Source organism: Panthera uncia, chromosome C2, assembly GCF_023721935.1.
Source record: "Panthera uncia isolate 11264 chromosome C2, Puncia_PCG_1.0, whole genome shotgun sequence".
NCBI classification, from domain to species: Eukaryota; Metazoa; Chordata; class Mammalia; order Carnivora; family Felidae; genus Panthera; species Panthera uncia.
The window spans coordinates 5,906,432-5,933,596 of NC_064810.1; the positions used below are offsets into that span (position 1 = coordinate 5,906,432).

Consider the following 27,165-nt stretch of genomic DNA (forward strand, 5'->3'; position numbering starts at 1 on the left):
CAAAATTCACATTCACCCTAAACTTCAGAACGTGACCTTATTTAGAAACAGGATCTTAGCAGATGAAGTTGGTTGAGGAGCTTGAGATGAAATCATCCCGGATTTAGGGCGAGCCCTAAACCCAGTAACTGATGTCCCTACAAAAAGAGGAGGGACATGCTGAGAGAAAAAAAAAAAAAAAAAAAAAACACCTTGTAAAAGCAAGGGTAGAGATCGGAGTAGTACTGTCACAAGCCAAGGAACACCAGGAGCCAAAAGAGGCAAGGAAAGGATTCTCCCCAAGAGCTTTCAGACAGAGCATGGCTCTGCCGGCACTTTGATTTCAGACTTCCCGCCTGTACAACTGTGGTTGTTTTAAGCCACCGGGTCTTTGGTGATTTGTTACAGCAGACTCAGTAAACTAATACAGAGAAGTAAGGGCATATGTCGATATGTATCGGAATTACTAAAAGGCATTTCTTCAGCTTTGCACTGCCCGGGGGTCTCTCCCCTTCCATAACACAGGTGGACACAGATGTAAAGGCAGAAACAAAGGCTATAGACTGAGACCAGCTAGCAAAGAAAAGGAGAGACCCTTCAGATGGGAAAGGAAGTTCTGAGGAACCTCCATCTTTCAGGTTCCTCCAGTCCTGAGTACCGGCATTGGGAGGGTCATGTAATAATAAACTGCCGCTTTTTTTACTGTCTCGGTAGCACCAGCAGCCATAAAGCAGGCATCTTTCCATGAATGTCAAGTCTAGGGTGACACTTGTCTGATGCGGGTCCTCCTGGAGGTGCTTGCTGCCCAACTCAGTGCCAACAAAAACTGCCACCACCCACCTTATAGGAATAACTCGCCACCTAAGGTTGTAGAAACACAGTCCACCAACGTTAAGAGTGGGCACTCTAACAGCACAAGAAGGAAGGGATGGTGACCTGAAGGGGAAGCCTTGCCCCCCACCCACCCCTAAAACACTAGATGTAAACAGTGTCAGTATAGAAATGCCCTCTGCCCCTATTACTTAAAATCCAAATGCCAAAACCATAAAGGGAAGATGTGATAAAGCTGACTCTACACAAATATCAAAATACATTGCACACAAAATTTAAAAGCAAGTGACAAACTGGAGGAAATATTTATAACATATACCACAGACCAAGTTTTCGCATGCCAGACCTGAGTTTCACAGAACATCAAAAGTTCTACAAAGATGAACACAAGTGAAAAATGGGCAAAGGGCAGAAAAAGGCAAATCACAAAGTAAGTACAAATGGTTACTAAAAATATGAAAAAAAAAAAAAAGTGTCCTTCCTAGCAATCAAAGATGTGAATAAAATCAAAATAAAGTGTCAACTTAAAATGCGCAAACGTTTTTTAAAGAAATTAAATTTAAAAGATTCTCCCCTTGGGCACCTGGGTGATTTAGTTAAGCGACTGACTCTTGATTTCGGCTCAGGTCACAATTTCATGGTTTATGAGTTCGAGCCCCACGTCGGGCTCTGTTCAGACCCTCTCTCTCTGTCCCTCCCTTGCTCACACTCTTTCTCTATCTCAAAATAAATAAACTTAAAAATAGATAAATAAACTTAGAAAAAGATTATCCCCAACGTGGGTTAAGGATTGGAGACATTTGCCTGGAAGGCAAACTTTCATACACCTTTGAAAAGCCTCAAAGTGGGCATACCCTCTGATCCTTCAATTTCACATGTAGGAATTTGTTCTAAGGAGTCAGGAGTGACCTCTGTTAACCTTAAAAACAAAACTGTCAGGGGCTGCCTGGGTAGCTCAGTAGGTTAAGCATCCGACTTTGGCTCATGTTCTCAGGGTCCCTAGGTTCAAGCCCAGCGTTGGGCTCTGGGAGGACAGCTCAGAGCCTGGAGCCTGCTTCAGGTCCTATGTCTCCCTCGCTCTCTGCCCCTCCCCCACAAGCGCTCTGTCTCTCTCTCTCAAAAAGTAAATAAACATTAAAATAAAGTAAAATAAAATAAAACTGTCAGTTATCTTACCAGCAAATGGGTTTATTCGGGAATAACAGAGAATTGCAACTTGGGACGTCTGAACGATGGCAAAACCTTAGGCAAGTCCGACAAACAGGAGAGGAACGGTATTTTATGGAGAAGGAAAAAGTTGAGAACGGCTCAAAAGTACATCCAGGAAAGCAAGAGTTCAGGGTGAGGACCGATTCTCGTTGACTGAGTTGCAGGAGTGGCCAATTTCTTGCCGGAGACGCAGTGCACATCTTCCCTGTTGGGGCTGGAATCGGTCATTCTTTCCTGTGGACAGTCTTCTGTTGGAGCCTGTAATTGAGTTGAGTGGTAAGGGCTTCCCCCTCCAGTCTCAGAGCTACTTTAGTGAGATTTCCCTTTAATTGCCACACCTCAAAGATTCAATTACGTGGCTACTAAACATGCCATTAATACAATGAGGGTAAAGGGAAGAAAAAAAATGTTCGTTAACTCTGCCTATGCAGTCATTTAAAATTCCTAGGTCATCATTAAAAATCACCTGCAATTCCATCATCTAGGTGATTTTAAATTTTTCTTCGTACTTTGTGGTATGTTCTAAATTCTCTACAACAAACACGCATTATTTGGGGATCCGATTTTCTTTTTACCATAGAAATCCATCTTTGTAAAGAGAGGTTGACAGGAGCTCTCTGGTCTCTGTCCACTCCCTTTCCAGACAGGGACGATGACTCCACGCCCGCCTGCCTGGGCTCACCCCCTTCCCGGGGAACCCAGCGTCTACACCCGCCTGGCAGGGTCCACTCTTTCCCAACCTGCCTGCAGCCAACCTGGAGCGCCCAGCTCCGGGTCCACGCACCGCGCAGGCGTGGGAACCACATACGCGCAGGGGACTCGGATTCAAAACACCGGTACAGGGGCGAGCGCGACCGAGAGCGTGAAGGAACGGCGGGCCCGCCGCGGGACCGGCTCGCTAGCCCCAGACGCGGCCAGGGCGAAGGTGGAGGGCCCCGGGCGCACAGGTGGGCAGGCGAGAGAGGCTACTTGGCAGACTTTTCTACGCTCCGCTCAGCAGTGCGCAAGCGCGTGGACCTCGCGGCGCCCGCGGCCCGATCCCGCGGCTCAGCCAGTCCCAGGAGGCCTCGCGCGCGGGTTTCCAAGGCGACGCGCGGGAGCCGGGGGAGGGGCCGCGGGAGCCGCGCGGAGCAGGTAACTGCCCTGTCCAGTCCCAGCCAGGCCCTCCTGTTCAAGCCTCCGGGCCCTCCGGTGCCGCGGGTCACTCAGCCCTGGCCCCTTGCTCAGCCAGGGCCGCGCAGCCTCGCTCTCGTTAGTAACGCAGCCGGGCCGCCGGCCGCCTCCTCCCGCAGAGCGCCGCCTGGTGAAGAGCCGGCGTCGGCGTGCCCTCCCAGCCGGGGTAGGGGGCCTAGGCTCTCGCCTGCCCACGCCTGCCCAAGCCGTGCCCGCCCAGCCCGGGTAGGGGGCCTGCGCCCTCACCCGCCCACGCCGCGCCCCCATTCCTTGTCCCCCGACTGCGGGCCCGCCACGCGGACTGGCCGCCCGGGGGCATTGGGGCAGGGGCGGCCCCAACCGACCGGCCCTCGTACCGCCAGGCGCCAGGGAAAGGGGCCGGGTCGTGTCCGCCACCCACCCCCACCCCCGACCTGCAGGCTTTCGCCGGATGCTTTTTTGCTGTCTGAAACTGATGCGGGCAGGTTCGTGTCTACCTTCCTGCTTTAGTTCCCCGCCCCGCCCACACCGGTCTAACCTTAGCGCTGACGTTTCCTTATCCTCAGCCCGTGGCAATCGGAATTCTTTGAAATTTCCGCAGTGTGTGTCCCTCACTCGCTCAGCCTTGGAGCTCTTTGTCCAGTTTCCCCTCCGCGCTTTAACATTCCATTGCTACGCTTGTGCCAACAGGTGACTTTTTTAGGATGGGGTTTTCCACTGCTGAACATGACCTTGAACCTATGTTCTATCTACACTGGCTCCCTACACGAATCCATCCAGTGTCAGGCTCAAATCCTATCTAAATGCCAGTGAGCCCCAGAAGTATCTATCTCCAGCCCTGACCTAACACTGAACCTGAGACCTGTGTACTCAACTGCCTGCCCGCGTCTGTACTTGGATGTCTAAGGCACCCCCTGACAGTCCCTCACACCTGCTCTTCCCACACTTTTACCCACCCCATTACTGGAAACCAGTAACGTCTTTCTCCTTCCTACGTTCAGTCTGTCAACACATCCTTCATAATGTACTCTGAATAGGTGACACAATCCTGTCTTTTTTTCAAACCCCCAGTATCATAACCCAGGTCCAGGCCACCATCCTCTGGTGCCTGGATTATTTCAGTAGCCTCTTAATTGGTCTCTGTGCTTATGTGTGCCCTCCCTCCCTTGAATGTAGACAGTCTTACCTTTTTTCTGTTGTTTCAAGTGAATAAGGCTTTCTTTTAAAGATAGGAATTTCATAGTTTCCATAGATGAAAATAATTTTTAATATGTATTTTGAAGATTTCAGCTTTTAAACCAGGTAGCCAAAGCTACATAAACACCTTACTATTAACAAGCTAAAAATGGAAAGATGCCTCTCAGCTTTCTTGGGTACCTGAGTGTGTCCCTGGATTGAACTTTGACAAGAACTTTAAAACTGGCTGTACAGAAGAGTAAAAAAAAAAAAAAAATCCAGAGCTTCCTTTTTTTTTTTTTTTTTTTTTTCAGAGCTTCCTTTTAAGTGAGAAAAAGAAGGCATGTAGGAATTTAGGCTCTGTTTATTCCCTTCTCTTTCATCTTTGGTTTTTTAGAGAAGCACCAAAAGAGGCGAATTGAAATGGAGATCAATGATCATCCCAGTGCTGGTCATGTTGGGAGTAAGTGCCTGGGCACTGGTACTCCAGTCCATCAGGCACAGAGTGATGCAGCGATTGATAGGACAGGTCCTTGCCCTCGGGGAGCTCCTGGCCCCCACGCACCTGTACCCTGGCAGTCGTAAACCCCCAGGCCCCACTTTTTCTTATTCCACCGAGGGAAGCTCCAGTTGGCCAAAGTAGCAGGGTAGGGTTGCTGCTACTCGTGGAGGGTCCACAGGATATCGCCGATCGGAAACCTGAGCTTTGACCTCACACCTCCCCCTCTTGCCGTCACTTCTTGTCTGACGGGAATCCCCTCAAGCTCCAGCCACCACAACTGCAAGCCTTACCTACATCTATGTGCACATCGTCCTATCCCCGGCCACCCTCCCTGTGCCCTGGATCCCACCCTCACCTGCTTGTCCGAAACCTACGCTCTCACTCTCAGCTGTCACCTGTTCTGTCTCAACTGGCTCTTGCCCTTGGCTTTTCAACGTGCTCCAGTCTCCCATCCCGGAAGAGAGAAAAAAATCTCCCTTGACCCCCTGTTCCCTTTCGTTTTCAGCTATCGCCCAAGGTCTCGTTCCCCTCGACAGGCAAACTGGTTTAAAGAATTGCCACCTTCCGTGTATCCATGCCTTGCGTCTCATTCCTTAGCCCGCTCTAGTCTGCCCTCCGCCCTCATCTCCATGTACCAGAACAAAAGCCACTGATCCGACATTGCCAGGCCTCTTCTTGCTCGGTCTCCGGCAGCGTTCGCATTTGACACTGTTGCTCCCGGTTCTTGAAGCACTGTCCTCCCTTGGCTTCTTCGCCCCAAACACCCCCCCCCCCCCCGCTTCTCCCGCTACCGTGCTGGCTCGCCCTCCTCTCAGGGGCTCCTTGGTCTTGCAGTTCCTCAGGGCTCAGTCTGTTCTCATCACGTTCTCTCCCGTGCCCCCCATAATCCGAAATTGGGTACAAATCTATGCACACCATCTACGTGAATCCCCATCCGTGTGGACTCCCAACTTCATCCCTCCAGCTGGGCCCTCTGAGCTGACCCATATGTCCGGCGAGCGGAATGGCCTTTCCTCTTAATACGTCTCCAACACCAGCTCCACGTGCCCAAGACCAGTCTCCCACCACCCCTCCCAGCCGGGGCCTCTCGCATTGGCAGCAAGGATTCCTCCTTGGCCTTTTCGCTCCCCCAGCATCCGGCAGGTCACCAAGCCCTGGTGACATCGTCTCCCGTGCATCTTTCACTTCTCAGTCGCCAATGGCACCTTAGCCAAAGCTGCCACCTTCTTTCTCCAGCCTTCCGGAATCCTCTCCCCTGGCTTCTGTCTCTTCTGCACTCCACACTGCAGCAGGAGTGACCTTCAGAAAGCAGAGCAAATGATGGCATTCTTCCCCAGCCTCCCGCTTTTGCTCCCTGCTAGCTTCTCATCGCTCGTGGATTAATGACCCAAATCATACACCTGCCCTCCTGTCAGCCTGCAGCGGCTCACCCCCACCGACCTCGGGAGGCTCTGGGACCACTGGGACCCAGCCAATGGGCCTCGTCCGCCCACCAGGCCTGGAAAGTGTCTACTCTCTCTATCCAGTGTACTTCCCTCCTACCCTCCATTCCTTTTTGCGTGGGTAGCCCCCACCGACCTGTCTTAGCTCTGATGGTCCTTCTCTAAAACCTCCATGGTCACTGTCCAGGTCAGGTTTCTCTGTCATGTAGCTTCAGAGAGTTGTGTCTCTTTCCTCTAAAACATTTACAACAGTCACTATTGTGATTATTTTATTGCCAGCATGAAAGCCCCATGAAAAGAGAAACATCTCTGTTTGTGTTCATTACACCCCCCACACCTCATACAGTTCCTGGTGCACAGAAAGCTCCCAAATCTGTGTTGAAAGAATGAATGAAATGAATATTTTGATGTGTGAGATATATCAAATGTAGGGTATTTTAGTACGATTTATTAAAATAGAAGGAAAATTCTAGGAAAAAATTACCAGGTCAACACTGAAAATTAGAAGGAAATGTGGCCGTGGCCAGGAGGGGGAGCTGCAAATGCACACTTCTAGAAATGTAACCCTAAACTCACATTTGGTTTCTTAGCGTCAGGCGGTGAACTGCATTAGCCACCACTTGGTGGGAGCAGAGAGGCCCGGTTTCTCCTTTTTCATCCCAAAGGCACTTCTTGGGGACACTCGGTCTGGGAAGGAATTCAAAGTTTTTGTCAAAAATAATATCAAGTTGTAAAATGACCAAAACCTACATCGCTTGTCTATAACCAGCCAAACGCTGAACATGACACATTTTCACATTATCAAGGCTTGAAATTTCTGATATATGTAGATATGTTTAATTTACAGATTTTTCACGCTGGACTGGATCTTAGAAGTTATTGAGAACAGTGAGCTAACTTTAGACCTTAGACAGTTGACATCAAGCAGCCAGCTGTACTGGAAGGTCTGCTACTGTCATTCAGATGCCTTTTCTTTAGAGCAAACACCCTCTTCTGAATCAGTGCTAATTCTCTTTTTTTTTTTTAATTAAAAAAAAAATTTTTTTTAACGTTTATTTATTTTTGAGACAGAGAGAGACAGAGCATGAATGGGGGAGGGTCAGAGAGAGGGAGACACAGAATCTGAAACAGGTTCCGGGCTCTGAGCTGTCAGCACAGGGGCCTGATGCAGGGCTCGAACTCATGGACCGTGAGATCGTGACCTGAGCCGAAGTCGGCGCTCAACCGACTGAGCCACCCAGGCGCCCCTTAATTTTTTTAATGTTTACTTATTTTTGGGAGAGAGAGAGACAGAGTGAAAGTGGGGGAGGGGCAGTGAGAGAGGGAGATACAGGATCCGAAGCAGGCTCCAGGCTCCAAGCTGTCAGCACAGAGCCCAATGCGGGGCTCGAACTCACGGACCACGAGATCATGACCTGAGCCAAAGTTGGACACTTAACCGCCTGAGCCACCCGGGTGTCCCTCATCTATTTTCTAAGTCATCTTAATTTGCATATAGAAAAGATTGATTTTTATATCCATTTATAACTACAGTTTTATTAAACATTCTTTAGAGTGTTTTTAGAGTTTTCTAAGTATACAGTCATGTCGTCTGCACATGATAATTTGCACAGTATATAATTGGGCTTTTCTTTCCTAATGTTTATTCCTCTTATTTCTCACATCTAATTTCATTGCCTGCTGCCTCCAAGACAGTATTCATTCGCAGAAGTGATAGTGGGCATCCTTATCTTAGTCCTTGCGGGAGGGTGCGTTCATGTTTCACTAGTAAGCATGAGGCTGGCTTTTGAGTTTGAGACATCTATTTGTTTACCGTATTGGAAAAGCGTTCATTTAAAGGGCACTTAGGGCATTGTAAGTTGAGTCAGCAGCAGTGCAAAGCTTATCAGGAGTAATGGGCATGGAGACAGGAATTGAGGGAGCTAAGAAAGAAACACTCTCACCATTAATTTACTTAATCAATATTTATTGAACACTTATGTTTCCCTGGGAACTCTTCTGGGCACTGGGGCTGCAGCAGTAGACACAACAGTCAACATACTGTACTCAAGAAGCACACGTCAGTGGGGAAGTCAGGCAACGGATAAGCTAAAGGAGAATAATAGATTGTGTCAGATAATGATCCCTGCTACAGGGAAAAGTAAAGTGGGAAAGGAAGTAGCGAGTGTTGAGAATGGATCAGAAAAGAGGGAAAACTTGAATGTCAGCTATTGTTTTCCATAAAGCAGGACTGGTTAAGAATACAGTTATCTCCCCACACGATAATTTGGGGTGGGAAACCTAGTTGTAACCTTTGAAAACTAAATCATTCTCCTGAATGCGTTACAGCTTCACTACAGAATATTTACTTTAAGAATTGGGATTTTCTGGGGGCGCCTGGGTGGCTCAGTCGGTTATACAGCCGACTTCAGCTCAGGTCACGATCTCGCGGTCCGTGAGTTCGAGCCCCGCATCGGGCTCTGTGCTGATCGCTCAGAGCCTGGAGCCTGTTTCACATTCTGTGTCTCCTTCTCTCTCTGACCCTCCCCCGTTCATGCTCTGTCTCTCTCTGTCTCAAAAATAAATAAACGTTAAAGAAAAAATTAAAAAAGAGAATTGGGATTCTCTGGTTGTAGTAATAGCCAAGAATGTAGTAATTTGTGAGACGGTTGAAGAGCAAGTTGCGATATATAATACCATGTCTGTGATATCAGTGCTTCTAAATTAAGATCCAGTGCCCACCAGTAGTAGCAGGAGAGTCTTCCTTTCCTTATTTTTGTTGTTTGCAGATAAGTAACAGGTAACCCAAAAACTTTGGTTACTCATGTTCAACTTTGCAGTGGAGAGAAAGAACAGGCAGGTTGAGCCACACAACCTTTTGTTCTACCCACAACATTTTCAGAGGCGCTGCTCTGTTGTGGCTCCTTCGAATCCCATTTCCTGATCAACTGCAAAGAGCTGATTCACTTTGATAAGAAGCCTTAGTGTGTGGAGTAGACAGCAAACCATATACAAAGGAGTAGATATAAATTAATACCGATTCAAAACTTGTAACTGATTCTTCTCATATAAATGTTCACTTGTGACATCTTGACATTTTCCTTTTGTGATGTTATTCTAGGTTTTTTGAAGTATATTCTTTCCTTAAAAAGAGACCAAAACATGTCAAAAACTACTACCCTGGAAACCTCCTAAATACTGTGGTGTGAAGGACCGTCCACTCAGAATGTATAGTTAATCGTCATACATCTTAGGAACGTTTGATGAAGGACAGCAGGTATGCGTTAATTCATTTTAAAACATTTTGGCATATTTTTTTGTCTGCTTTGTTGCAAAAGCAGAATTGAACACAACTACACACAAAAAAATGTAGTTTTCAAATGATTCAAATGTGCATCTGGATCTTGAACATTTTTATTTCCAATTCTGTAATTAAAAGAACATGATATACAAATTTATTGTTGTTCTGGGCAGCCATGCCTTTACGTGGCACATTCCAGGAAAGCATAGCATCAGTTGGGTTACATTCTCTCCATTCAAGCCGTGTTTTTGATTGTAAGTTGTGTTCCTGAGTCATAACAGCAAAGAAACTACTATCAACCCTGTCATGACAGAAACATGTGCAATTATGCTTCAAGAGCAATAAAACAGGAACTTTTTTTCAATGTTTATTTATTTTTGAGAGGGGCAGAGAGACAGGGAGACACAGAATCTGATGCAGGATCCAGGCTCTGAGCTATCAGCACAGAGCCTGATGTGGGGCTCAAACCCACAAACTGTGAGATCATGACCTGAGCCAAATTTGGACCCTTAAATGACTAAGCCACCCAGGTGCCCCAAACAGGAACTTTTATACTGTAAGCACTAGTGTTCAAAATATAAATCTTGCCAAAATCTGAACTATACACCACCATAAACTCAGTATATCAAAAACTAGTATGCTCACTCTATAGTAAGAATAATAACATAATTACTAACGGCTTATTTTTAAATCCTTGAAGGCAGAAGTTTGCTTTTTTCATAACCCCAGTGCCTAGTAGACACTAAGTAAACATTCTTTGATTGGACATTTTCATTAATTAATTGGTCAATAAACTCAGAAGAACATTAGATGGTTGGCCTAAGACTTTGATTTTTCAATAATGCACCACATAATCAGAAATCCATGTGTGGAGCCTACATACATTTTTTAATAACAATGAGGTAAGACCAGTTATGTTAATACAAAGACACACAGAAACAGTTTCATCAACTTAAAAGGGTATTTATGGACCTGATACTAGTCACCAATCCATCCATCTTTAACAGATCAGTGAGAAAACTGGTATTTAACAGACTGAATATTCCAGAGAGCTGCTTGATATATGCATTCATGGCACATCTCGTTGCCAACTAGTAATATCCAAAAATACAGTTCATTTGACATTGTTGATGAGACTTCTCAGACTCCGTTTCATGAAAAAGAATGGAATTACCACAGGTGAACCCAAATAGGCCCAAATTTGGGTCCTACAGATAGAAATTATAGAACAGTTCTGGGGTCCTGAGACTTCCAAAATTCTAAGAATGTTCTGTGTCCTTAGTGGGTGTAATTTATGTTAAGCTCAAATAATTCTTCTGGTAACTGAACCATCCTGAGAAGACATGTCTGAGTGTATTAATTATCTATGCCTCTGTAACAAATGACCCAAAAAACTTAACAGCTTAAAACAATAGTGTGGTTGGCCACCACTCCAAAAAATTATTTTAAGATCATGATTTGATTAAAATTAATGGATTAGAGATAGAGAAAATATGGCATTATATAGATTTTTTTCAGAATCAAGTAAACATTCTAGAAAGCATCTGTTCACCTAAATAAGATATTTAGCATTAAATCCTATTCTCCCATGTTCTACAAGATCACTGTTGATTTTGTAACCTCCTAAAGTAGATTGACACAGAAGTTTTCTATTATAAGTCTGTCTCCAATTTCAAATGAACACTTACTGGATGGAAAAACAACGACAAACATTTATTATTCTCTGGGTCAGGAATCTGGGCATAGCTGGGTTCCTTGGCTCAGGATGTCTCTTAAGGCTGTAGTCAACACGTCAGTTTGGGCTGTAGTAATCCCCAGACTCAGCTGGAGGAAGTTCCAAGCTTCCAAACTCACTCCAGCAGTTGGTGGTAGAATTCTGTTTTTCACAGCCTGTTCAACTGAGGGTCTCAGTTCCTCACTGGCCATTGGCCTGAGGCCTTAGTTTCTTGTCATGTGTACTTCTCCGTGGGTCTGCTTACAACATAGCAGTTGGCTTCCATCAATGTGAGCAAGTGAGAGAAAAAGAGAAGGTGATGACAGAAATCAAAGCCTTTTAGTTAATCTCATCTTGAAAGTGACATCTGAGTCACACCGTAGGGAAGGGGATCACACAAGGACATGAGTCCCAGGAAATGGGAGTCTGTGGGAGCCATCTGAGAAGCTACCACTCACACTGAGCACATTCCAAAGACAGCCTCAGAAAGGTATATGAGGACTCCCTTCTTCATCACAGGAGGCACTGGCATGCTCCAGGGCTCTCTAGGGAAGGAAAAGTGACAATGTAGAGGAATCACCTGGTGGTTTCCCCAGCTGACTGAAGGTCTACAGTTAGGGGATTGTTACCATTCAGTAGACGACAGAAGGGATGCGGCCTCTGCCCCTTGACAACCAGCAAAGAAGCCTCCTAGTCTTCCAGATAGTGCCTGACTACCCTTTCCTAAAACCAGTATAGTACAGACAGAATCTAAGGGAGCCCAAAGTGGTTCTTACAGAAAGATTCAGGAATAGAACTGGTTTGGGAAATTAAAGCATTGTTTCTGTGTTCTAGCATGTAGTGCCTGCTTGTACCGTATGAGGCAGATGTCCACTTCCTGAGCTGGGTGGCGAAAGGGTTTCCCTGGTGGATATTCCCTAGACTTTCAGCAGGAGCCCCAAATGGACTTCCCTCATATCCTAACTTTCTCTGCTTCTCCCTTTTATTTATTCCCCCTCTCTCTTGATAACCTCTCTCTTCCCACTTTTCCCTCAAGATTTGCCTTACTTCCCTAGATAAATAATGAATGGAAGGGAACTTCCTCAGTCTAATAAAGGAAAAACCTACAACTAACATCACACTTAATGGTGAAAGACTGGACAGTCTCCTTCTCAGCTCCAAGGCAAGACAAGGACGTCAACTCTTAGCAACGCTTCTGTCCAGCATTGTACTGGAGATTCTGCCAACCAGTCCGGCAAGAAAAAGAAATGAAAGGGTCCATATTAGAAAAGGAGAATTCAACCCTCTTTATTTACAGATGACATCATCATCTGTGATGAAATCTATAAAACAGCTACCAGAACCAATGATCAAGTTTACAGGATACGACATCAGTACACGAACATCAATTGTTTTTCTGTATACTAGCAGCAAACAATTGGAAATTGACATTAAAAGATAATACTACTTAACAATACCTGTATAATAGCAGTTATCAAAAATATGAAATAGTTAGGGATAAATCTGAAAAAAAATATGTAAGAGATCTATGCACTACAAACTACAGAAGATGGCCTAACAAACCAGAGCTGTTTTTGTCAGGGTGTCAGTTCTCCATGAATTTATCTGTAGACTCACAATCACAATGACAATTCCATGAGGCTTTTCTGAGGGAACTGACAAGCTGATTCTAACATTCCCATGGAAACTCAGAGAACCTAAATAAAATGGCCAAACAACTTTGAAAAGAAAGAAGAGAGTTGGAGAACTAATGCTATCCCATTTTAAGATTAATTATAGGAGTGCCTGGGTGGCTCAGTCGGTGAAGCATCTGACTTCGGCTCAGGTCATGATCTCATGGTTCATGAGTTCGAGCCCCGCATCAGGCTCAGTACTGACAGCTCATAGCCTGGAGCCTGCTTCGGCTTCTGTGTCTCCCTCTCTGTCCCTCCCCACTCGCACTCTGTCTCGCTCTCAAAAATAAACATTAAAAAAAATAATAATTTTTAAAAAGATTAATTATAGAGCTGCAGTAACAAGAAAGGTGTGTAAAGTGTCAATGTAAAGATAGAGAACTAGGTGAGCAGAGCCAAAGAGAGCTCAGAAATAGACTCACACACGGCATCCCAGTTATAAAGGTACAAAGGCAATTCAGTGCAAAAATGTTGGTCTTTTCAAGAAACAGTGCTGGAACAATTGATGTCCTTATTTTATTTTATCTTATTTATTTATTTATTTTTTAACATTTATTTATTTTTGAGAGAGAGAGAGAGACGAAGCGCGAGCAGGGGAGGGGCAGAGAGAGGGAGACACAGAATCCAAAGCAAGCTCCAAGCTCTGAGCTGTCAGCACAGAACCCGACACAGGGCTCGAACTCATGGACTGCGAGATCATGACCTGAGCCAAAGTCAGACACTTCACTGACTGAGCCCCTAAATATCCTTATTTAAAAAAAAAAAAAAAAAACTCTGGTCAATTTCTGACCCATGATAATTAATTCAAAATGGATCAAAGTAAAACTAAACTATAAAATTTCTGGGAGAAAATCTTTGTGGCCTCGGGCTATGTAAAAATGTGTTAGATGCAATACCAGAAGAATCAGTAAAAGAACAAATTGGTAATTTGGGCTTCATCAAAATTAAAAACATCTGCAGACACTTTTAGGGGAATGAAAACACAAGCCACAGGCTGGGAGAAAATATTTACAAACATGTATCCAGTAACAGACTTATGTCCAGAGTATAAAAGCGCTCTGAAAACACAGCCATAAGAAAACCAACAATCCAATTTACAAATGGACAGAAGATTTGAACAGATACTTCATCGCCCATCCCCCCAAAAAAGAAGACACAAGGATGGCAAATGGGCGCGTGAAAAGATGTTCAATGTTATCCGTCATTTGGGAAATGCAAACTAAAGCCATAGAGGGCATCCCTAAACAGACCTATTAGGTTTTTATTTTATTTATTATTTTTTTTCTAAATAAAACTAAAAAGAGTGGCCATATCAAGTGTTAGCAAGAACGTGGAACAGCGGGAGCTCATGCACCGCTGGCCGGAACGCCAAATGGTGCAGCTACTGTGGAGAACAGTCTGGCAGCTTCTTAAGAAGTTAAACATGCACTCACCATACAGTCCAGCCAACCCACCCCTAGGTATTTACCCGCCAAAAAAAGAAATCCTATGTCCATACATAGGACCCGGGTATGAATGCCCATAGCTGTTTTATTTGCAATGGCCCAACAGTGAAGATAGCTGAAAAGTCCATCAGCAGGTGGACGAATAAACAAATTGTGGTGTGGTCACACAATTGGATACTAACCGCGGATGAGATGGGGGGGGGAGGGGGGATGAACTGCCGATATACACAGTAACTTGGATGAATCTCAAAATCATTATGCTGAGCGAAGAAGCCAAGCCAAACAAAAGTGCATACTGTACGACTCCATTTATAGAAAGCTGTAGAAGATGCAAACCTAGAGTGACAAAACAGTCAGTGGTCATGTGGGGGGAAAGGGAGGAGCAGGGAGGGATGGGAGAAAGGAACCTCACAGGGGTCCAAGGAAATTTTGGAGGTAGGCTCTACTGATCATGGTGGTAGTCTCACGAGTATATACACATGTCTAGCATTATCAAATTGTACACTTTAAATATGTGCAGTTTATCATATGTCATTTCATACTGTATTTCTATGTACTCAATAAAAGATTGAAAAAAAACAGTTGCATCTCAGTTGCTTAGCAATTTGTTTTCTTATATATACTCTTAGTAAGCCAAATAAGTTGACCTACTGGATGCATTAAAAATGATGAGGGGCGCCTGGGTGGCTCAGTCGGTTAAGCGTCCGACTTCAGCTCAGGTCACGATCTCGCGGTCCATGAATTCGAGCCCCGCGTCGGGCTCTGGGCTGATGGCTCAGAGCCTGGAGCCTGCTTCCGATTCTGTGTCTCCCTCTGTCTCTGCCCCTCCCCCATTCATGCTCTGTCTCTCTCTGTCTCAAAAATAAAAAACGTTAAAAAAAAATGATGATTGAAATGTTGGTGACTCACCTAATAAACTCATTTAAGTTTATTAAGTTGGTACCATCGTTACTGAACTGCTTCATAGGAAACCCTCTGGTCCCCTGTGTCTCTTATGACCGTTTTTTTGTCGAAGACTGCTATTAACATTAAGAACAATTGCCTTTCTATTTGTTACAGCAGAAAGAAGCACATCAAGTTTACCTAAAAGCTGATATTAATAAACAACTGACATTCATGAGTTGTAGGAAATCACTGGGACAGCCAGCTCATCTCCTGGCTATACCAGGTTGTAAATGTATTGTTTCAAAAGAATATAGCACTGTGTAAAACACTTAGGACAACTCTTAAGTTTAGTAAATTACAAAAAAAAAATTAACATCTTAAGGATATGGATTGAAATTACAGCCTGTAATTCTTAGATATTTGTGCTTATTTAATTATGAGAGTGATCAGTGAACCCAGTAATTAATCCGAAGTTGCTTATATTTTCAGTGAAATAGATTAGATTATAATAGTGATCAAGTGTAAAATAACTGTGTCTCATACCATGTTCTATAGAAATTTATTGAAAACAAGCTGACAGTACATCCACTAGATAATTGGTGACAATGATGAATTTTCTACCCACCCATCCCACACACTCACAAAAATACTTTCTATATAAGACTGCATTTTGGCCCATCCTGTGGAAATGATACCAATTGTATTCGGTGAATTATTGAGCAGGAAAGATTACGGACAACTTTGCTAATATGGCATCTTCTCACTGGGATGTTTTTAATTGTATGCGATTTTCTCAAGCATTTTAAAGGAGCTATAGTTACTGCCTCCTAGCTGTAGGGGCCTTGCAAAATAGAGACCCACAGGAGATTGTATACATTGGACAATTCAGCCAAAAACAGAGGCTTATGGCTCTTGCAAATCTATATGGGGAGAGCAATAATGACTTCAAATCCACCTTCTTTTCCATAGCTAAACCTATAAAGCCTTCTATTAGAGTACATTTTAATCACAGAATTATTTTAAGAGCGAGGCTGTTTATAGATATTAAGGCTTATTTGGCTCCAATGGATTTCAATTAGAATTTTGTCCTTTTTTTTTTTTTCCTGTTACATCAATGTTTATTAAACAAAGAGACCAGGATGGCTAGTTCTCTGCTGTATCAGACATGGGGCAATCAACTGGTCTTAGCCCTATGTAAGCATGTGATTCAGAGGGACTACTTAATTTTTTTAATAAAAAAAATTTTTTAATGTTTATTTCTTTTTGAGAGAGAGAGAGAGACAGAATGTGAGAAAGAGAGAGGCAGAGAGAGAAGGAGACACGGAATCCAAAGCAGGCTCCAGGCTCTGAGCTGTCAGCACAGAGCCTGATGTGAGGCTTGAACTAATGAACCATGAGATCATGACCTAAGCTGAAGCTGGACGCTTAATCAACTGAGCCACCCAGGCGCCCCTAGTTTTCTTCAATTTTTTTAACGTTTACTTATTTTTGAGAGAGAGACAAACAGACAGACAGAGTGTGGGTAAGGAAGGGGCAGAGAGAGACAGAGACACGGAATCGGAAGCAGGCTCCAGGCTCTGAGCTGTCAGCACAGAGCCTGACATGGGGCTTGAACCCGTGAACCATGAGATCATGACCTGAGCCAAAGTCAGATGCCCAACCAACTGAACCACCCAGAAGCCCTGGGAATATTTCTTTTAAAAAATTGTACGTGTATGGGGCACCTGAGCATCCAACTCTTGACTTCGGCTCAGGTCATGATCTCGCATGTGTGAGTTCAAGCCCAGCATTGGACTCTGTGCTGAGAGCTCAGAGCCTTGGGATTCTCTCTTTTCCTCTCTGGCCCTCCCCCACCTGCTCTCTATTTCTTTCTCAAAATAAAAATAAACTTAAAAAAGTTGTACATGGAGTACAAGCACATCACCAAACCTCAATATTCTAATCTAGGAATGGAAAAAAAACACTCCTTCACCCTAACTTCCTTATCTGTATCTCTCACTGTTCCCGTCATGTCAGATTCTGAGTGAGTTGTACTGATTAATCTAAAAGGTTAAGGGATACATGATTGGTTTCAATATAGTCTCAGATTTTGGACTCTAGACTAGAGGTAAAACATAAAAAGCTGAAGAGTGAGTGATCCTCATAGGTTTATCACAGGTCTTGACATACTTTAACATTTTACAGTTGCAGTGACAATTAAGTTGGGTCAAATTATGTCCATTTGGGGTCAAGTAGTATGGTACGGTGAAAAAAACCCAGCAGACAGACCTGGCCTAAAAACTGAGTTCTCCCCCTCACTGGCTTTGTGACCTCAGACGGGTTACTTGACGTTTCTGAGCCTTACTTAGTTTGCTCAACAGTAAAATACGATGACTGATCCCTATTGCACAGGGCTGTCATCATGATGAAGTCAGCCGCCATATGGAAGCTGCTGCCTCTGTGCTTGGCATACAGTGTAGGGGGGTGATGGTGGTGATCCGTATTCAAGTGGTTACAAATTTTGGTTGTGAGGCAGCAGTGGGTGGCCTGAAGTTACAACAGAAACAAGACACAGTCTCTGTCTTCAGAGAGTTTTCAGTCAAATGCCATTTGTCAAGCAATTGTTCCCAGTAAAATAGTTGATGTGGAAACAAACTGACTCTTGGTTGCATCTCTCACATAGACACGAGCAGGGCCCTCGAGAGTCCTGGTGTGTGTTCAAGAATTACTCTTCCAAGAGGCAACTAGTATTTGCTGATGGCGTGCTATGGGACAGGTGCCGTGATAGATATTTACAAACACTATCTCATTTCTCCCTGTGATAACCCTATGGAATCGGTGTTGTTATTCATGTCTTATAGGTGGCCAATTTCACTTCACTAACTGACAGACTTAGGTTCAAGCCCACGTCAGCCTGCCTTCAAGTTGTCCACCAGCTTCAACTGTCACACTCCCACTCTTGTAGCATTAGACAGTTTGTGACTGTAAATGAAAAACACTCTTGAATTAAGCCTGTATCCTACAATACCGGGATGGCTGCCTCAAAGGAGAGTTCTGAGGAAGGAGAAGGGAATTTTATTTTATTTTATTTTTTATTTTTTAAAATTTACATCCAAATTAGTTAGCATATAGTGAAACGATGATTTCAGGAGTAGATTCCTTAAGCCCCTTCCCCATTTAGCCCATCCCTCCTCCCACAACCTCTCCAGTAACCCTCAGTTTGTTCTCCATATTTATGAGTCTCTTCTGTTTTGTCTCCCTCCCTGTTTTTATATTATTTTTGTTTCCCTTATGTTCATCTGTTTTGTCTCTTAAAGTCCTCATATGAGTGAAGTCATATGATTTTTGTCTTTCTCTAATTTCACTTAGCATAATACCCTCCCGTTCCACCCACATAGTCGCAAATGGCAAGATTTCATTCTTTTTGATTGCCGAGTAATACGCCATTGTATCTATATACCACATCTTCTTTATCCATTCATCCATCGATGGACATTTGGGCTCTTTCCATACTTTGGCTATTGTCGATAGTACTGCTATAAACATGGGGGTGCATGTGTCCTTTCGAAATAGCACACCTGTATCTCGTGGATAAATGCCTAGTAGTGCCCCTGCTGGGTCGTAGGGCAGTTCTATTTTTAGTTTTTGAGGAACCTCCATACTGTTTTCCAGAGTGGCTGCACCAGCTTGCATTCCCAAGGAGGAGGGAATTTTTACAGGGCTTTAGCAGCAGTGGTCAGCCAACAACTGGTCAAAAATTTGTCTCACAGATTACCAGCCATTGGCTTCTTGCAGTGATGCGGATTTAACAAGATGCATGGAGGAAGTTAGGGGCTAAAGTCATGAGAGGGAAGAGGTGAGGAGGGACAGCTCCTAGGGTCAAGGACAGGCAAGGCCATGAGGGCCACAGCAGAGCATTTTTGGTCCTTCAGGATCTTGTACACCAGCAACTTGGTCTCTTCTTAATCCATCTGCAAAGGTTCAGAAGTAAGGATCTTTGCCTGTGCATCTACCCACTGTTACATGGCAGAATGCGTCTGGAAAGATCAATTCTTTGCCTTAGGATGTGTGATGTTACCACCAGTGTGATGTTTGCAGTTGTGATGCTTAATGAAAAAAGTCCTGACCTGGAAGCAAGAAAACAGGGACAACTGCTTAATCTGCTTGAGCCTGTTCCCTTCACGTGGCCAGGATGAGATGATGCAAACACAGCTTGGGTGAAGTAAAAACACTCACTAAATATGAAGTATGGTACTAATGTTATTAGGATTATTTGGGCTAAGATTTCTGTAGTAGGGAGATGGTGAACTGCCTCATGTATTTCATCAGAAGAGGAGAAAGCTTGACAGTCCAGCCAATGCAGAAAGAGGCAGAAGCTGACTCGGGAAAAAAACCAAAAACTCTCAGTAGAGCCAGTGACGTTAGATCCCTGTCGGGAAGGGTCTGGTGGCAGCTCATTTCTCTTCTGCCTTCTTGATGAAACAGAGGAAGTGGGGTTGTTGAATGAAAACAATAACCCCCGTAAAGACCTGGGAGATGGGTTCCTTTGTTCTGAACTGCTGTCAAAACAGAACTGGTGTTCTGTGCCTTCCTGCAGCGGCATCATAGAGGATTCCGGAGCCTCCTTGTGTCTGAGTTCACATTCTGTCCATTTTAAATTCTCACGTCAGATGACTAAAGGCTTACCAACAGCATCAAAAGTTTGGGTACAGGGGCGCCTGGCTGGCTCAGTCGGTGGAGCATGTGACTCCCGATCTCGGGGGTGGTGAGTTCGAGCCCCAGGTAGGGTCCAGAGATTACTTTAAAAAAGAAAAAAAAAAAGCTTGTGTATATTGGAATCTAGTCTTTGTATATTAACCACGGACAAGGGCATGCGAAAGCGACGTATAGTATAGTCGCTGTCCTGAGCGATCTTGGAGCTGGACTCATTGTACCTCAGAGAACTAACTTTCCTGTGAAACTTTTGTATTCTTAGGGAGTGTGAATTTAGCTGCGGGCCATCATGTCTCCCAGGGTCCTTAGATCAAACGAGAATCTGGATGGAGGATTGCAGACCTCGTGGGGCGTGTGTAGGAGAGTCTGTGTGAGAGACCTTGTCATCTAGCCTTACTGGTCACACAGATTATTCAGCTGAATCAAGTTCAATAGTACTGCCTAGGCTCTATACCAAGAATTTAAAAAGAAAGTGGAAGCGAACTACAGTACCTTTGTTTTCACTGAATGTCAAGCAGGTGCTAGCAGCAAAGTGCCGAGAAGTTATTCTAGATGCATAGAACCCTGCTGTGATGTGTGACGTTGCTTTGGGGAGTAATTTGCTGCAGTGAAACATTCCTGACCTACAAGTGAAGACCTGCTATGTTTATTAAACCTTCTGTTGCACTAAATTTGGACCAAGTCTAACCGAAATAAAAGTGGCTATGTCTGGGTCTTAATTACTTTTTCAGTCGTGGCCTTTGGTTGCCAGGACTTTGGACCACATGGTAGCTTTCGTCCCTGATGAGAAATTAGGATCCGCATCGCCAAATGTCATTTCAGTTTCAGTTTTTCAGCACTTTGCTTCGAAGTCCGCGTTAGTCTTGTTTAGCTCCCAAGTAAGGTTTCGATTTTTCACATTGAATGATTAAGTTTCTAATAATTAGACAAACTTGGTTTTGATTTTTCCAAATCCATTATGATAAAAGTTTGGTCTTTGTGTAGCTGCAAAAGTATGATCAGTTCTTTATTAAACAAATGTAAATTTTCCACTGGGTGGACTGTCTTCAAAAAGGTTCCAACAATGGGATGATTTTCCGTGCAAACCACATTTTTTCCTGAATTGTTTTCTGTCATCGTGTAGCTGTAATCGGGGGAGGTCCTATTCATGTTATAACAGTCCAAATGGAGCACAGAAAGGAAAGCACATTTTTTTCATTAAAATATGACAAGCCTTGTAATTATGGATCAAGTTTATATCCCTGGGATCCACTATTACTCTTAATTTAAAACAAGTATTAACTCTAAAAAAGTAGTAGATTAATTTGTCATATTCTATGCTGTATGTTTCATCTCAAAAGTGTGATTTCATCACTAATAAATAAAAGTGTGTCCATCTCCACGAATATGTCTGAATTTCCTAAGTATTGCATTTCATACCAGCCATCCAAGCTTACCAAGTACTGTCGTTTTGTTCAAGGCAAAATCTTGCAACATTCTTAGAGAATGAAGATGTAATTCACTAATTCACAGATTGCTGTCATTGTTGTCCTCTGATGTGAACTTTGTCTTGTATTACCTGTGAATAGAGTCTCACCAAAGTTTGTCTCAGGGGTCTTACATTTTATGTCAAAGAAAAAAACAAAACCCCACTGAGATTTTTTCCAGAAAATACTTCCACAAGATGTGGTGTTTCCCATTCCTAATGATCCACTTATAGTTAAATATAATAAAGCAGAGGTTCATTTTAATGTCAATAGCTATAAATCTGAAAACACTTTTCTCCTATCAGGTTTTGCTATGTCTCTGGCTGATCCAGCAGAAACAGGTGTAGATGAGCACCTCCCCTGTGTGGCCTTAGGACCCAGGAGGAGGTCTGCAGAGTGCACGGGAACCCAGGACGCAGGTGACTGTTCAAGAGGCAGCCCCAGTCACGCTTCTGATAGGAGTGTGGATTACAGCAGATCTCAGTGTTCCTGCAGAAGTTTAAGTTCTCCCTGTGATTATTCAGAAGACTTTCTCTCTGAATGTTCTGAAACAGCTCGTAATAGAAATTATTTAGAGAAGACTATGATAAGAGAAAAAAAGAACGAGAAGAAAACGTATAATGTCTCTAAAGTCTCCCAACCTAAAGGTAAGAAGCAACATTTCCCAAGCAAGACCAAACTTCTGTTCCCAATGACATTATTATTTAATGCACTAGTATTTGAAGTCGTCCCTGCTCGGTTTTATTGTTGTCCCCTATTTCAAATGTGTGTTTATAAATGAACTTGTACAGAAGGAAATAGAGAAATTGGGAATGATTACAAGATGGCAGGAAGTTAGGCTGAAAACAAGAAACCTAGCCCTCTTGTACAACTTACCCTGCCGGAGCCTACTGGTGAGGTTAGTTCCGTTTTTAGTTAACAGGTGGCCTTGTTACAGAGTACCACGACACTTGGACTTTGCTGGCCTCTTGCCTCGCATCCCAGCTGAAGAATCAAGGTTTGAATTGCCAATGAACTGTAAATACCTGAGTCAGCACCCCAAGAGGATGGTCTCCAAGTCCGGTGAGGCAAAGATCATCTTTTGAGACAGAGGTGGTTCAAAAGGCTGTTAACAAGGTCATCCATTCCCTTGTGGACTGTAAGAGTACCGACACCAGTTCCTAACTGTCCAGATGGAAGTAGCCTTGTGATGTCCTTGACCTCACTCCCTGCCTCCCTGCCCAGACTGTGAATACCTCCTCCCATTTTAGGCAATCCTGGGCTTATAAATATTCCTAATATGGAAATGGCTGAAACTTTCTTCGGCTGTGGCCATCAGAACTGCCATCAGTGAACAGCTGGAAACTACGTCAATACTATGTGGACAGCATGTCTGCTGTCAGGTGTACCCCGTGTCTCCCCCCCGCCAGCCCCCTGTGACCAGGTGTGCCTAGGACTCCCTCTGCTACCTCAGAGTCATCTAGAACCTTCAGGTCCCCTTCTTCCCAGCTATAGGGTAGGGATTCTTCATCTTAGTCGCATATCTCTGGGCTGCATGAAAATCTTTGCATTTTTTGTGTCTATTTACATTTGTGAACTCTTCTAGGGAGAAGGACCCATGAGCTTCCACCAGATTCTCAAAAGGCTAAAAGCTCCTTTTCTAGAGAGGTAGGAGTCTTATGCTCACGGTCAAGGCCGAGGGTAGAAGATGAAAAGCCTAGTTCCTTCTGTCACATGGGACTCTGTCAAAAGAAGTCTGTTTGTGGCATTTGGAAGAGATTATCACAACAGAAACTACATCGTGGTTAGGCTCCATCGTGGTTATGATCCCCTATCCACGTCTGAATTTACAAAAGTCTGAAAAACAAACAGTTTTTATATCTTTGGTACCTAAACTGATTCAGCAACAAAAACCAGATCTGAACTAACATGAGACTGATCTCTATTTCAGTTAGTGTGAATAGCCACATATTTCACAAAAATATTCTTTGATTAAAGTATGCTATTCCCAGCCCTACTGGAAATTCTATGGGAAATACTGTATATGCACCAAAATAATAATAATAATAATAATAATAATAATTCAGAAACAGTCTGGCTCCAAGGTTTTATGACAGGGATCATAGATCTATACACTACACTTTGTATTGATTCTACACTTCCGTGGGACTGTATGAAAGGCTGTTAGCATTTCTAAAACTATTTCTACACGAACTGCACTTTGAGTTCTAAGTGCCTGACAATTTAACTTTTAAAAACTGTTTCCTCATTTATTTATTCCACAAGTATTTATTGAGTTCTTTATGCGAAACACCTGGTCATAAATTGGGAGCAGCCAAAATTAATTTTGTCACTTCATTAAGAGTAGTTTAATCATTGGGCTAAATCTGCCTCACTACATGAAATGAGATAGAAATGATAAATTTGGTCATTCTTACCAGGCAGGGGTTAGTATAATGAGATGCAAAATCATTAAGGACTAAACTCTATTTCCGTTTTCCATAACCTTGATTAGTATACAAGTATGCATAATGTCTATAGAATAAATTTATTCTATGTCACTCAAATACAAGTGGTATGTTTATCTTCTGAAGCAAGTAAATCTGGTTCATCCTCCCCCAAGCACCAGCTAGGGTAGGCAAACAATTCAGTCTCAGATGTGTTTGGGGGAAGGAGGGAGTTAGGGTGGCTTTACACAGACCGGACACTTGGGGAAGGGCTTCTGGTCCTTCATTTGCATCACAAACATTCCTTGTCCAAGCACATGGGGTCACCTCCTGTTTTCAAAGTACACATGCCCTGTATGTACATCTCAACCTGGGACCTTGGCAGGTGTGCCCATGGCCACAGGGATTAGTCCCCAAGCACCCATTCATGCTGCCTCTGTCCTCCCGTCACTTGAGCACAGCATATGTCAGGGACATAAGCCTCCACAGCCCACAGAACCCACCACCCTCATCCTTCTAGTCTCAGAGAGAGCCCTCTCTCCTCCGGGAAACACATCACCCAAGAGTAGTGAGACATTGTAAGTTGGGAGTCAAGTTTCAGTCACGCTGGACGTGGTGTAGAACATGACAGTCCCCACCCCACCTCACCCCCTGTTTTAATCCAGCCTGATCCACCTGGGTCTGGGCCTTTCCCAGCCAGTGCCCAGCCTCAGAGGTTGACCTCTGCTTTCCAATTTTCAATGTGCTCAAAAACCTATTCCAAAATACTCAAACGTTCAACCACAGCCTTTACTGAATCGTTCCCAGTGGGAAAATAAAGACCTGTGGGGGCACAGTTGTAAAGACCGCCCATTGATTACTGATGTGATACGGATACTGTAACCGTTGCCACATCTATGTGTTCTGTCACAGTCACAATTGAGATGCCTTGTCCCCAGGAAGCACCTTCCATTTCTGTTGGCTCGTGATTTCTATCACAGGCAGAATCACCTTTTCCACCACCTACACCAAACATATTAAGCCGTGTCTCAGGTGATGTGTCCACATGTGAGCAACAGCTTAAGGCTAGGACTCCGGTGACACTGGCCACTAGATGCTTTCTCTCTCCAGGATGAGGACCATATATTTTTTTAGATTCTAGAATCCAGTTTCAGTCTCTCTCATAATACAGATATACTAGGGGCTCCTGGGTGGCTCAGTTGATTAAGCATCTGACTCTTGATTTCAGCTCAAGTCATGACCTCACGGTTCATGAGATCGAGCCCTGAGTCAGGCTCCATGCTGGGAGGGTGGAGCCTGCTTGGGATTCTCTCTCTTCTCTCTTTGCCCCTCCCCTGCTCATGCAGTCTCTCTCTCTCTCTCTCTCTCTCAATATAAATCAATAAACTAAAAAAAGAATATAGATATACTAACATGCACACGCACATACACAGTATGCACATAAACACATGTAAATGTCATGCAAATGCACATACATATGGGGCAGTAGCACAGGCACACAGACATGGGTTCCATTTCACCACTGACTAGCTGTGTGCCCATCAAGCAGGGATGTCGCGAAGCATCAGTTTGTTCATCTTTAAAATGGGATGACAATGCAGTGACGTTACACATACATTTGACACAACTCAGTTATATAAGCTTGATGTGACATTGTTTAGACACATTTTGTTTGAAATAGACTTCTGAATACAAGCCAACTAACTACTTCCTTTAGAGCCCAAAGTAACAGGAAAACTTAGCTGTGTTGGATTTACTGAGAAATTGGATTTACTGAGAAATGGAATATCCGTACACACAGTCTAAGCGGTTCAATGGCTTTCTAAGACTCTTTTTGAATATAGGAGATCTTCATATATAACACTGGGCTCTCTCATGTTACACTCGAATTGCCTCATAACATATTATTGGAAGGATTATATCCGATAATCTACATATAGCATTTAGTTCAATGCTTAACATGTGGTAAGCCCTTAGTAAATGTTATCTATTATTGTGGTTTTTAATAGAACTTTAACAATAGAAATACGTACAGGTTTTACAGTCAAAGAAAGCCTGGTTTTCCATCCATTCTATGCCACTTTGTGGTTCTGTGACCTTAGACAAATGAGTCATAATCCCTAGCTGTAAAAAAGACGACTACTGACCTGAAATGAGGGATCTATATATGAAGTCCCTACCTGAAGCACGTCTATATTACATGTTCGTTCGCCTTGTATGTGTGCGGGGTGCAGGTGGGGGTAACACATATGCGCATATCTGCGTATCTCTATCTATATGACTAGTAACAAACTGGATTATCTTCTCACGCAGGCCAGAAGGAAATCTCAGTTGAAAAAAAGCACAACTGGAATGCGCCACTTTTAAATGCTCAGAACAATGTGATTGCCCAAAGAAGAGATGCTATGACTCATCGTATCCTCTCAGCAAGGCTCCAGAAGATTAAAGAGCTCAAAAACGAACTATGCGATATACGTCGGAAATTGGAAGCCACGGTCATAGAAAACCAATTTTTGAAACATCTTCAGCTTAGGCACTTGAAAGCAATAGGGAAATATGAGAATTCACAAAATAATCTACCTCAAATTATGGTAAAACATCAGAATGAAGTCAAAAACTTAAGGCAGCTACTTAGGAAATCCCAGGAAAAGGAAAGAAGCGCATCCAGGAAACTTCGAGAAACCGACAGTGAGCTGCTGAAGACTAAAGACTCCTTGCAGGAGCTGCAGAGGCTTTCTGAAGACAAAAATCTTGCAGAGAGGGAAGAACTCACTCAAAAATTGTCTGTTCTCACAACGAAAACAGAGGCAAACAACAAAAAAATACAGGTCCGTATTTCAGAGGCCTAGAAATTGTAATGTCCCAAGAACGATATGCAGAGTACACGTGCGTCACACTTGCCCCTGTGCAGTGAAGCATTCCCAGCTGCTTTGCTCACAGGCCACACCAGGGAGGGCGTGGGGGGGGGGGGGGGGGGGCAGGGGGAGATGTCCCTTCTGTTGTGGCCAGGCTCGTTTGTCTGGAAATGACCATTCTGTAAGTGTGCTCATGTGCTGGAAAGGTGTTGGGTTGGGTTGTGTGAAACCTCTTAGAAGCCAACCTTCTTCTCCTCGAATCTGTTTATTAAAGACCCGCTTCCCTAAAAGCCTGCCCCCCGCATCTCTCCAGCCCCTCTCCTTGCACTCCCCCTGGTCAGCTGTCTAGTCACTACCGCAGAGACATTGTTGGTAGGCTGGAAACAGAAGTGTTTCCCGGAGAATGCTCCTGGGAACGGGGGGGGGGGGGGGGGGGGG

General features: G+C 44.0%; 2 protein-coding genes across 9 annotated transcripts in view; one reads left to right on the forward strand and one right to left on the reverse strand.

The window, feature by feature from the left end:
- The first annotated feature begins 3,073 nt into the window (after positions 1–3,073).
- Positions 3,074–27,165, forward strand: part of LCA5L (lebercilin LCA5 like) — a 47,878-nt gene continuing 23,786 nt past the window's right edge. For 2 of the 6 annotated variants that reach the window (XM_049627837.1, XM_049627843.1), the window contains exons 1-5: positions 3,164–3,656; positions 9,392–9,547; positions 21,752–22,093; positions 22,362–22,508; positions 26,186–26,700. In XM_049627837.1, coding sequence (XP_049483794.1) covers positions 21,760–22,093; positions 22,362–22,508; positions 26,186–26,700 — 996 coding nt within the window. In that variant the 5' untranslated portion in view covers positions 3,164–3,656; positions 9,392–9,547; positions 21,752–21,759. The other 4 variants (XM_049627839.1, XM_049627841.1, XM_049627840.1 and 1 more) reach the window with 4 other exon arrangements.
- GET1 (guided entry of tail-anchored proteins factor 1) overlaps positions 6,556–27,165 on the reverse strand; it is a 65,462-nt gene continuing 44,852 nt past the window's right edge. The window contains exon 5 of one of the 3 annotated variants that reach the window (XM_049627847.1): positions 6,556–6,978. In XM_049627847.1, coding sequence (XP_049483804.1) covers positions 6,884–6,978 — 95 coding nt within the window. In that variant the 3' untranslated portion in view covers positions 6,556–6,883. Of the gene's footprint in view, positions 6,979–9,556; positions 9,873–27,165 lie in introns of those variants that run through there. The other 2 variants (XM_049627849.1, XM_049627850.1) reach the window with 2 other exon arrangements.